Genomic DNA, 12,912 nt, shown 5'->3' with positions numbered 1-12,912 from the left:
AACCCTTCTTCACACAGAGTCCCACCCTCACCGGAAGTGAAGCTGTCTCTCTCTTCGTTACGTCACTTCCGGCCCGGAGCCAGCCGCTTGGCGGAAACGAGCACGTCCGTGCGCGGTAACTTTGTTCCCGCCTCCTTTGCCCCTGACACCACTCACCTTCGGCTTTCTCGGAGCGCGACATACGTGCGCGCTCCCGGCCTTGCGTCAGGGCCGAGGGGAAAGGCCGAAAGAGCGAGGCTGGAAGGAGGGGTTGCGGAGGTTAGGGCCCAACCAGCAAGTCCCGTCGTCCTTCCTCCTCCTGACGAAGAGCGGAGAGGGAAGGGGAGGAGCGAGCCAGGCCGGCCGCGCACTCCTGGAGCCTCCTCGTGGAGGGGGGCAGCGGAGGAAAAGGGCAGCACCGCCACCTCTGCTCGCGGCGGCGGAGGAAGAAGAGAGTCAGGGCCCCTACCCTCCGCCACAGACTCAGAAACGCCCCCCCGCCCCCATCTCCCCGGAAACAGCCCCCCTCCCAGCCCCGCACACTCGCTGCCCCAACCGTGAGCCGCAGCCGGGTCGCCCCCGCCTCGCCCCGCCCCGCCCCGCTGCCCGTCCCTGCGGGCAGCAGAGTGCGCGAGGCCTTAGGCCGGGAGTTGTTGTCAGGCCCAGGCCACTTCCGAGGCGCCCGCCGTGTGTCGCCGCCACTACAGGAGGACGACGTCGACGCTGAGAAGGAGGAGGAGGCGGCGGAGGCGTGTTGTTGTCTCGCCCACTCCCCTCCCCTGAACTCGCACCCAACGTCAGGGCGCGATGAAGTGAAGCGGCGACGAAGGTGGTACTTCCGCGTTGCGCTGCCGGAGCCGAGAGCGCAGCCGAGGCCGCTCCCCCACCCCTGGGGGGCACTTGGAGGACTCCGGACTCCCCCGCAGGTCAGCGCCCGGCGCATCTGGTGTTTTTGCGGCTGAAGCTAGGACGACGAGAGCGATCGGGGGCTCCACCGCCGGGATTCCTGCTGCCCTCGGGCCCGGAGGCCGCTACGTACCCCACTGTGACCTGGAACCCAGGGACCCAAGTCCCGATCCGGATTATCGTGGCGCTTCTCCCGGACGGCCCTGGTGCTCGGTGTCCCTCCGCCGCTGCTGCCGCCGTTCCCGTTTCCGGCGGGGGAGATGGCCAGGATCTGACCCGGGAGGAGGCCGCACCCGCGCCGCGCTCTGCGGCGGGCTCTAGGCGATGCCGAGCAGCTCGGACACGGCGCTGGGGGGAGGCGGGGGCTTGAGCTGGGCGGAGAAGAAGTTGGAGGAACGCCGCAAACGGAGGCGATTCCTGTCCCCTCAGCAGCCGCCGCTGCTGTTGCCGCTCCTGCAGCCGCAGCTCCTGCAACCGCCGCCGCCCCCGCCGCCTCTGCTCTTCCTGGCTGCTCCCGGCACGGCCGCCGCCGCAGCCGCCGCCGCCGCGGCCTCCTCCTCTTGCTTCAGCCCGGGCCCCCCTCTGGAGGTCAAGCGGCTGGCGAGAGGCAAGAGGCGCGCAGGAGGGCGGCAGAAGCGGCGCCGCGGGCCCCGCGCCGGGCAGGAGGCGGAGAAGCGTCGGGTCTTCTCGCTGCCCCAGCCGCAGCAGGACGGCGGTGGCGGTGCTAGTAGCGGCGGGGGTGTGACCCCGCTGGTGGAGTACGAAGATGTAAGCTCCCAGTCCGAGCAGGGGCTGCTGCTGGGGGGGGCCAGCGCGGCAACGGCGGCGACGGCTGCCGGGGGAACGGGGGGCAGCGGCGGGAGTCCGGCCTCCTCCTCCGGCACCCAGCGTCGCGGGGAGGGGTCGGAGCGCAGGCCCCGCCGGGACCGCCGCAGCAGCAGCGGCCGCAGCAAGGATCGCCACCGCGAGCACCGGCGGCGGGACGGGCAGCGCGGCGGCGGCGAGGCCTCCAAGTCCCGCAGCCGCCACGGCCACGGCGGCGAGGAGCGGGCCGAGGCCGGCAAGAGCGGTAGCAGCAGCAGCAGCGGCGGCCGGCGGAAAAGCGCCTCGGCCACGTCCAGCAGCAGCAGCAGCCGCAAGGACCGAGACCCGAAGGCCCATCGGAGCCGGACTAAATCGTCCAAAGAACCGCCTTCGGCCTATAAGGAGCCGCCCAAGGCCTACCGGGAGGACAAGACCGAGCCCAAGGCCTACAGGCGGCGGCAGCGGTCCCTGAGCCCGCTGGGAGGCCGGGACGACAGCCCGGTGTCTCACCGGGCCTCGCAGGGCCTGCGGAACCGCAAGTCTCCCAGTCCGGCGGGAGGTGGCAGCAGCCCCTACTCGCGGCGGCTGGCCCGCTCCCCGAGCCCCTACAGCCGCCGCCGCTCCCCCAGCTATAGCCGCCACAGCTCCTACGAGCGCGGCGGCGACGTGTCCCCCAGCCCCTACAGCAGCAGCAGCTGGCGCCGCTCCCGGAGCCCCTACAGCCCGGTGATCAGGTGAGTTCAGCGTCCTGAGCGTCCGTCATGGGCTGGGCCGGCCAGAGCCCGGAGACTGGGCTGGAGGCGATGAGACTCCGCAAAATTCGGGTCCGCGGGCGGGGCGAAAAACCCCATCTCGATCGGGGCTTCCGGTGGGGAGGGGCGCTTTCGCGCGCCCGGGACCCCTGGTGGGGGGTTTGGAGGGGACAAAGCGACAGGTCCAGCAGACTTTCTCCTCGCTCTGGAAAGGAAAGGTTCTGGGGAGGAGTTCAAAGTTTTAAACTTGTTGCATTAATATATTAACAAATTTCTCTAAACTGCTCTTAGCTTTTACAGCCCAATTGCTTTGGGTAAACCGAGAGGTGGGTTGGATTTGTCACAATTTGAAAGCTCTCAGAAGATGTTTCATTGCTGGAGACGTAGGACTGGGTTGCGGCTTAGGGAGTAAATATTGTAAAGGAGAGTCGGCACCAGGTGCTGATGTCAAAGTTAGGTGTGGGTTGCATATGTTGCATATGAGGAGTACAGCGATGGGAGAAGCAGCCTTTCTGTAAAGTTCGTTGTTTCAGTATGTGAAACAGCTGAAGTGAAAGCTCATGGTTATAAATTCTGAAGATACTTATGTTCTTGTGTGGGATAGTTTTTCACCTGACCTTCCAGTCCTGGTTTTAGAAAGAAAAAAATGGCGAGATTGTGGTTTCATTGTTTGTTTTGTGTGACACTCAGTTGCTGATAACGTCATTTAAATACAGTCTAGATGCTGTGATCCAGTATAGTGACCGAGTGAATGACTTAGTACTGAACGTTTCTTACACTATTACACCATCTGTTATTTAAATTATTTACATTAAAGTTAATTGGACCTTTAAGTGTCAGGATTTTTGTTCAAGTATCTTTGGAAAGTATAATTTGATCTAGTGAAATTGGAGTAATTCTTTTATGCAGCTGTTATGCCTTACCTGTTATATAATACTATTCTCCAAAAACAGCGTGTGCCTTGATATAAATTTATATCTTAAGCAAAATAAATTGAAAGTAACTTTTGAGGATATTTCATGTTCTTAAATTCCCTTAGATGTGTAGGAATTCTAGGCTTTATAGTTTAGGGTGTTTGAAAATGTTTGTCGTTTTCGTTTTTTTTTTTTTTTTAAATCTGTTGGTCTTTTCAGTAATGCCAAGCAGCTGCTGAGCGTGGTTATGTTGAATACAATGTGTGTACCTGTAAAATTAGATCTTCTTGAAGCGTCAGCCTAGTGTTTGTAAAGATGTGATTCCAGTAGAGATGTGTTTGCCTTTAAACCAAAACAGCTGTATAAATCTCTTCATTCTTGTAGGGTTGCAGCACACTTATAGTGCTAGTTGATGTGTTAAGCAGAGAATATCAAGATTGAACACTCAATTTCACCATATCTAGCTTCTGTATCTTGTAAGAGTTTATATTTTACTTTAAATGAAATATGGTAGGTTTGCCAAATGTTTATATTTTTTGCAGGTAAATTTTTTTTTGACTGATTAGGTCTAAGTTTCAGTGCTTTAGATAGATATTAAGTGTATGGTGCAGGTTTAAGAATGAATTTTGTGTTTATCAGACTTTTTAGTTGCTAGGTACTTCAGTGAGGTCCTTTATTATCTAATAGTGCTGTGTATTTTCTATTTACTACAGAGCAGCTTTATGTGTTGTTAGGGGTGTTATTTTATATTTAGCAAGTATTTATTGAGCATGTATTATATGCCAGATAATTGTTTTAGGGACTGAAATATAGCAGTGAAGAAAGCCAAGTTTCTTGCCCTTTATGAGCCTGGCATTCTAGAGGATCATTCATACAGAATCTTTTCATGGTGTCTGTACTGATCACCCATGTTTATAAACAGCTGGATTTGGAAGAAGCTTTAGAATATATTGGCAACATTCCTGACAGCTAGCCTTTTGACTGTGTGCATATATACATGTAGAGGTGGGAAGATGATATATTACTTTTGCGATAGCCTATTAGATTCGGAGCTTCTACTCCTGGTTTGCCCAGTTTCTTAGCAAGTCCCTGGGAGATTGCATTTCCTAAGCTTTAACAGGGAAATACTTGTTTTTTTTTGGATTATTTCAAGGATTAAATGAAAAATTTATGTTTTGTGTGTATTTAAAATTGGTAAATTTTGCTGTATTTAAATTACATCTGAATAAAACATATTTTCAAGGGGAAAAAGATTGTGTTTATAAAGTATAGAAACATTATAGACTATTGCAGAAATATAACATTGTAGAATATTTATAGAATAGCTTGAATTGTTGGAATTTTTCATATTGAAACCAGAAATCTGCCTCCACAAAACTTCTGCTCACTGCTTTGAGTTTAGCTTTTTGGAATGGTTCAGAGCAAGCATGTATGCTGCCTCTTCAAAATATAGACAGTTGTGTCTTCTGAGTTTTTTTTTCCTGGGTCAAAAACCTAATTTTTCATACAGTTTTTAGATTTCACATTGTATTATGCCTAGTTTGTCAAATGTCCTACTTGAAAATAGGATTCAGAATATATAGTTAAAACAGTTGATTGAAAAGCTTAATTTTTAAATATAGCAAATGTGTTATTACTGTTTTGGAACAACTAATTGATCTCTTGTCCATGTTAATGCAGAAAGTTTTAAGTAATTTTGGTAGATGGCCCACATTGTTTAATGAATAGACTGTTGGATTGTGAGCTCCATGAAGGCAATTAGCCTGTCTTGCCTACCATTGTATTCCTAGTGCTCAGCGTAATATCTGGCACCGGTAGACTTATTACTTGTTGAATGGGGACAGGAAGGGATGATGGAGTTTACTGAGCATATGAAATACTGTGGGCCTGAATACTTAAAAGAGTTTAATAGCAACTGTGTATTTTGCTATAGGAAATAGCAGAGTGATATTTTGTAGCACTCTTGGAGCTTATATATTAATGAATTGTCAGTGTAGATATTTTAAGGAAATACATGCACCTTTAAAATGGTATTGAAACCATGGAATGAAAGTTTTTCTCTGTATTCCAAGAATAAATCCTCTATTCCATTGACTTCTACTTTATGACTTCTACTTCCATTGACAACCTGCTCTTTGCCTCTGTATGAATCTTTAGCCCCCTGCTGCTCATGCTTTTCATAAAGTCCTTTCTTTCTCTCCTTTATAACCAGGTTACGTATTTTCTTTGCTAGTTGACACTTGGGGTGTGAGAAGTCACATAATTCTGCTGATTGGCCTTACAATAAATGTGCAAGTGAACTGAAGAGAGGGGCTGTGTAGAATGAGAGAGTGGTACTGACAGTTAGGTTTTACTGAGTGCGGGGCATTGACCGATACTTAACATGCATTCAACCTCCAAAACCCATGTTGTGGTTGGAACATTCTTGTTGATAGACTGGGAAATGGAACCTCTAAATAAAGTTAAGTGATTTGTTCCAAGGTCAGCTTGGATTCAAATGCTGAGCTGATCCTGAAGTATAAACTCTTGATAGATATTGTGCTGTAGGGGTTCAGGGGAGCTGACCACCTCACTTGGTGATCTGTTTTGCTAAAATTTACCCTGTTTGGTTACTTGTGTGTTAATTTCTGTTTTCTGACCATCTCCGCAGCATTTTGAGGATTTAAAAAAAACTTTCAAAAAAACCCAGATTCTTCTAAAGGTCCTTTCAGGTAATTTTGTCTTTTAAATTGTAGGTTTTATGACTAGGAGGCTAAAAACATTTCTTGGAGGCACTAGTAATACTTAGTTATTGACGGCTGTTTTGCAATGGCATGTCTTGGTCTGAAGTCACTCAAGTCAGACCAGTTGCAATCAGTACAATAAATTGCTATATGTAATTGATTCCTTTTCCGAACCTGTGGAAGTTCCCTTCCACCAAGAAGCAGCAGAAGCCTCGATTATGGAATAATGAGACCCTGAGGATCTAAAGATAGGCATAAATTTAAATGAATTTACTAGCATTCACTTGCATATGTTGTAGGGTACCTCTGTGGTGGATTATTTACTGTTTTGTCCTAAAAACTAGTGCTCAAAAATAAATGAAGACATTCCAGAATTTTTAAAACAGTATTACTCATAAAATACTGATTTGATATGTACTTACTAGAAATGTTGTGAGTATCCATAGATGAATTGAGTTCTTAGAATGCTTTTTAAAAGTGTTAAGAAGATAGGCTAGTTGAATAAATGCAGAAACACTCAGAAGGGATGGAAATTTAGGTGAACTGTCTTAAATCTCTAAACCTGTAATCACTCCTTTCGTTCCCAAGATGGCCTTGTGTTTTGCAACTTCTCTGACCAGACGTTACCTGATGTTTATGTCGACTCATTCTGTATCACATTTTTAACACTGATATTATTGCCTTAGTTCAGGCCCTTGTTTGTGATCAGACTTCCTGTTATTCTTTTCTTCCCTGTTCATCCATTCTTTTCTTCCCAGTTCATTCTTTATCCAGGAGAGTTTTCTGAAAATTTTGGTGAGGTTGTGTCACTTCCATTAATTTAAGTCCACAGTTTCTAGTGCATTGTCAGTTAAGGCCTTTTATTATTTGGCCCTGTTCTCTCAGAGTTCTGCTTTTAGAGGCACTTCTATTTCTCTACATTTTTACTTTTGCCGTTCCTTTAGCTTGAAATCCCTTTCTTTCTGTTCTCTGCCTCCACCTTTGCAGCTCAAAATCCAGCTCAAATTCCACCATCCTGAGACCTTTCTCCATTCATCCAGAAAAAGTTAATTTCTTTTTTTTTAATATCCTTATAGCAGTTTGCTGTAGCTTTAATGTAGAGAAAGCTCTTAAAAATTTATCTGACTACATTTCCTTACTAGATTGCAATCTCCTAGAAGACCAATTCCAAAATGTATTTATTAGTGGTTGAATTAATTTAAATATTTTCTCCACAGATTAATGCAAATCAACTTTTGCACAGATGCCATTTGTATCTCTAAACTTACCTACTGTTTTGGTTCACATATACTCCAGGATGGGGGAAGTAATTGTTTTGATTTTTAAGTGAAGAATTTAAGAACCTCCCTCTTTTAGCTTCTACTTTATGGGAATGAGTCAAGGATACTGGGAGTCACTTTTAATGTGAATAGAATGAATTCAGAGACTTCCCTGGCAGTTCAGTGTATAGGGCTCTGTGCTTGGGGCTAGTGTTCAGATCCCTGGTTGGGGAACTAAGATTTCACATGCCAGAATGTGTGTGGGCTCTCCCCTACCCCCCCACAAAAGAATAAGTTCAGACTTAGTGTTTATATTTGCACTCTGTTGTGTGATCAAGATAATGATCTGTTTTTCTTGGTGAAAATTTTCTGAATAGACTTTATGTCAAACTTTCATTTCCTAACTCTGAAAAATTAATAGCTATTTCTGAAAAACCAGTTGAAAATTAATGTTGCTTAATGTTTTTAAGGTCATTTACTTTTTTAAAAAAACATATTCAGTGTTTTTATTTAATTTTTTTTAGCAGACAATTTACATACCTCCCCACCCCTTCCTTTAAGTTAGTGTTGACAGCGTTCCATAATAAACTACTTAAAGAGAAGCTTTGGTCAAGAATGGAATGAAATTGCAAAACAAAACAAAGCAACCCTGCAAACAAAACCCAAATCACTGTTGCTTTAAAAAAAACCCAACATTTTCACCAATTATATTCAAATAAAACGCACAACGAGGTTTGCGCCATGTGCGTCTTCAGTGTTTCGTGGCGGCGGTCTCCCCTCCCCGTGCGAATGGGAGCGCTGCCCGGGCAGCCGGTCCGCCCTCATGCTGGGTCTGGAGGCTCGCTCAGCTTCACATTATCCAAAGACCCTGGATGGAAGACTCTAAGGTCTTGAAATCCCAAATAGTCATGGCTCTGTCGATGCCGGTAGTGCAAAACTTGCGACAATGTTGCTTGTCCACCTCGTAAATAGACACTTGAGTAATGCTGTTCTGGTGCAGCGTCTCCAGGGCCGTGTTGCGGTCCTCGGTCGTGGCCGGCTTGTCCATGTTGCCGAAGTGCTCCATGACCGACAGGTTGCGCTGGATGCTCTGTTTGGGGATGTCCAGCTTGGAGACGAAGGTCAAGCAGCCGCGGTCGTCGTAGTTAAAGAGCATGGGGCAGCAATCATGGCCAGCAGCCACGACACTGTTCTCTGAGACAAACGACACACTCAGAAGGGGCAGGAACTCTGTCTTCAGAGTTGAGACCTGCACGCTTTTTGAGGCGTCGGCAACGGACACGGTGCTGTCGTGGCTGACCCAGGCCAGGCGGCTGCCGCTGGCTGAGAAGCTGACCCCGTGCACCCAGCCGCCGGTGCCGCTGCCCCCAAACTCGGACATCAGCAGACCGAAAGGCATCTTGCTGCCTCAGGGCGTGCTGGGGGGGTAGGTAGAAAACACTGCATTTGCAGTCACAGGATCCCGCGGCCAGCAAGACGTTGTTGGGATGCCAATCCAAGCTGAGGACCGTGGAGCGGATGGGCTTTTTAATGTGCTTGCTCACCCACCAGTCATTTTTGGATTCAAAGTAACAGACGGAGATGAGTCGTGCTCCGCTGCCCACGGCAAACTTTGTTCTCTAGCGGGGACCACTTGACGAAAGTGGCCGCCCGGTTAATTCTCAGGATCACCAGGGTTGGCTTCCAGACACCATCCTTCTGACTCCAGACGTAGGCCTTGCGGTCAGCCCCGCAAGTGACGATGCGGTCACTCTTGGGAGCCCAGTCCATACCTGTGATGTGTTCATTGTGTTCCTTGAGTTTATGGGCTTTCACCCACTGGCCCCTGTTCTTCTTAAAGATGTGGACCTCGTGATTATTGGGGCTAAGGGCTATCTGGGTACGATCCCTGTTCCAGGCATGACAGGTGATTGGCTCCAGTAAAAACTGATGCAGGGACATTATTTAGTGTTTTCAAAGGATAGAAAGCTGGGATCCGGGCCATCCGGACGGGCTTGGAGCATTGAATTCACGGACTCTGGTCAATCCCCGGGAACAGGCTCGGGTGGGCTGGTCATTTACATTTTTTATTTTGTATGCTTTCTGAATATCACTTAAGGTTTTGCTGTTATTTTTGTTTTTGGTTGACTGTTTCATATGTAGATACTTGTTTAAACTGGATGTTGGAAGCAAAAGTATTTGCTAGAAAAATCAGTTCTTGTTTAGTTGCTCAGTCATGTCCATCTCTTTGCTACCTTTGCTGGACTGCAGCACACCATGCTTACCTGTCCTTTACCAACTTCTGGAGCTTGCTCAAACTCATGTCCATTGAGTCTGTGGTGTCATCCAACCATCTCATCCTCAGTCCCCTTCTTCTGCCTTCAATCTTTCCTAGCAACAGGGTCTTTTCCAATGCATTGACTCTTCACATCAGGTGGTCAAAGTATTGGAGCTTCAGCATCAGTCCTTCCAATGAATATTCAGGACTGATTTCCTTTAGGATTGACTGGTTTGATCTCCTTGCAGTCCGAAGGACTCTCAAGAGTCTTCTCTAGCCTCACAGTTCAAAGGCATCATTTCTTTGGCATTCAGTCTTTTTTATTGTCCATCTCTCACATCTGTACATGCCTACTGGAAAAACCATCGCTTTGACTAGATGGACCTTTGTTGGCAAAGTAATGTCTCTGCTTTTTAATATGCTGTCTAGGTTTGTCACTGTTTTTCTTTCAAGGAGCAAGTGCCTTAATTTCATGGCTGCAGTCACTGTCCACAGTGATTTTGGAGCCCAAGAAAAGAAAGTCTGTCACTGTTTCCATTGTTTCCCCATCTATTTGCCACGAAGTGATGGGACCAGATGCCATGATCTTCATTGTTTGAATGTTGAGTTTTAAGCAGCTTCCTCTTTCACCTTCATCAAGAAGCTCTTTAACTCCTCTTCTGGAAAAGGTCACTTTTCATTCCAGTCTGAAAGAAGGCAGTGCCAAAGAATGTTCAGACTCCTGCACAGTTGCACTCATGTCACACGCTAGCAAAATATTGCTCAAAATCCTTCAAGGTAGGCTGCAATAGTATAGGAACCCGAGAACTTCCAGATGTAGAAGCTGGATTTAGAAAAGGCAGAGGAACCAGAAATCAGATTGCCAACATCTGTTGGATCATAGAAAAAGCTAGAAAAATCAGAGGTATTATTCACAGTGATTTTTGTTCCATGAATTTCTACACATGCAAATTATGGAATCTAGTGTTCCTAATGTATTTGGAAAATAAATGTAGGTTAGAGGATCAAAGTCTAGGCTAAAAATTGGAATTTACATAAATGGAAATGAAAAAGGTAGTGAGAGGAACTGAAAACTGAAAGTAGTTAATGGGCTGCATGCCTCCCCTTGTCTGTTTCTGCATTTTCATTGTGTAGGGAAACTTTCACTGAGGCATTTTATTGACACTTCAAACTTTGTCCACCGTTTAATTAATTATTTCACTTCTCTTGGAGTCATTTCTTTTTCTGATATTGCTCTTTATTATTTTTTATACATCCTCAAAGAATAATAGAGGCTTATGTAGACATTTTGGTAGTACAGAGAAGTATAAGTGTTTAAAAGTCCCTTTGAATCCACCTACCTGAGATCACTCTATGACATTTTGATGAACATTTTGCTAGACTTCTGTGCATATATTTGTAAGGACATAAAATTTTACATAACATACTATAAATCTATTTTGTATCCTGTACTCCATATGTATTTTTATATTGACTTCTAGTATTCTGTTATATGAATATATCGTAACTTGTTTGTCCAAGTCCATTTTGCTAGATTCTTAGTTTTTTGTTTTTTTCCCTATGATCGTGGATGCATCACAAAATTTTTGTGTACATTTGTTCATAATTTCTCCTAGATTGGATTTCCTAGGGATAAAATTACTGGGGTCAATTTATAGGCTTATGAGCTTGATACACTATCATATTGACCTTTAGAAGACTTTTATCAATTTATATTTCCCAATGATGTGAGAGTGCCTGTTTCTTTTGTATACCATCACTTGGAATTGTCAGATGTCCCACTATTTTTTTTTTTAATTTGTGTTTCTTTAATATCTAGTAAAGATGCCTTTATTTTCATTCATGTATTGAATGTTCTAATTTCTTGATTCATTTTTCTGATTTTTCTAATTTATAAGAGCTCTCTGTATTAGATTCTAAGTGTTTTTTGTGGTACTAATATTTTTGTGAGTCTTTTAACCTTCTTTATATAGCTTTTAGTTTTAATAAGTTTCTGATTTGTGTGTGCATACATGTTTTAAGTGGCATTAGTTTCTCTCAAACATCCTGTGGGAAGACCTTAGTAGTACTTAACTCCTCTCTTTGCCGAGCTCTGATGAATCACTTGTTGTCATTGGTTCTTCTGTGATGGTCTTTGTGTGGTGTGCTCAGTCACCTCAGGTGTGTCTACCTCTTTGACCCTATGGGCTGTCACCTGCCAGTCTCCTCTGTCCATGGGATTCTCTAGGCAACAATACTGGAGTGGGTTGCTATGTCCTTCTCCAGGAGATCTTACCGACTTGGGGATTGAACCTGCATCTGCCTGGTCTCCTGCATTGCAGATGAATTCTTTACCCGCTGAGCTACCTGGGAAGCCACCTGAGAAGTAATGATCTTTAGTATGCTCTTACTTAGTTTGAAACTCTTTAGCTCATGTCCCTATTGTTGATTCTGCTTGCTTTTGGGCTTTACATTTTTGAGTCCCTTCTGTTTTCTGCATTCAAATTAATCTTAAAATACCACTTTGAATCTGTCATTTATCTATAAAACATGTTTACAGAGTCAAATTCTTGAATTGGGTATAATTGAGTATTTAAGATTCTCCATTGTAGACAGATCCAAAATAGCCTTATTTTTCACTGTATATACTGATGACAATACAAATTGCACTCCTTACTATTTTAAAAATAAGAAGTTGTAAGCTCCTATGCCTTGCTTTATGTTGTACTTTTCCTTGGCCAGTCCTGCTTGTCCATTCTTTCAACCATAGTTTGGGTGTCATCTTCTCTATGAAGCCTTCATTAATCTCATCCCAAAATGCTTTGTCTTAATGCTTTTTTGTCTGAGATCACTTTTATGTATACTTACTACAACCAGGCTTACATTAAATAAAATTCTCCCACCTAACCCCAGGTATATTGGAGATGTTTTATTTATTCATCTTTTAAAATTCAGTTTTATTGAAGTATAACTTTACATATAGTATAATTCACCAGTTTCAAGTGTATAGTTAAATGGGTTTTGGCAAATATATATATATATACACACACACACCTGTGTAATAGTCATCACAATCATGATAGCTGGAACATTCCTGTTGCCTCAGAAAGTTCCCTGTGCCTCTTTGCGATCCATCCTCTGCTTCTGCCTGTGGTCCTTGGCAACCACTAATTTACTTTCTGTCACATTAGTTTTACCTTTCTTGATGTCATATAAATGGAATTATATGGTATGTAATTTTTGATATCTGTCTTTTACTTAGCACGCTTTTGAGATTCACTGATGTTATTGTATGTTCTGGTGGTCTGTTCCTTTTTGTTGCTGAGTAATATTTCACAT

The 12,912-nt window shown here is 45.2% G+C and overlaps 1 protein-coding gene and 1 pseudogene across 2 annotated transcripts in view; one reads left to right on the top strand and one right to left on the bottom strand.

Annotated features, from left to right (window-relative positions):
• Positions 1-1,209: 1,209 nt before the first annotated feature.
• Positions 1,210-12,912, top strand: part of CDK13 (cyclin dependent kinase 13) — a 126,600-nt gene continuing 114,897 nt past the window's right edge. For both annotated transcript variants that reach the window (XM_068972295.1, XM_068972294.1), the window contains exon 1: positions 1,210-2,423. In XM_068972295.1, coding sequence (XP_068828396.1) covers positions 1,210-2,423 — 1,214 coding nt within the window. The remainder of the gene's footprint in view (positions 2,424-12,912) is intronic.
• On the bottom strand, positions 8,188-9,351 carry LOC138079610 (actin-related protein 2/3 complex subunit 1A pseudogene; annotated as a pseudogene).

The sequence above is a fragment of the Capricornis sumatraensis genome, chromosome 5 (assembly GCF_032405125.1).
Source record: "Capricornis sumatraensis isolate serow.1 chromosome 5, serow.2, whole genome shotgun sequence".
Classification (NCBI taxonomy): domain Eukaryota; kingdom Metazoa; phylum Chordata; class Mammalia; order Artiodactyla; family Bovidae; genus Capricornis; species Capricornis sumatraensis.
The sequence above is the reverse complement of the archived record's forward strand: the minus strand, read 5'-3'. Positions and strand labels throughout refer to the sequence as shown.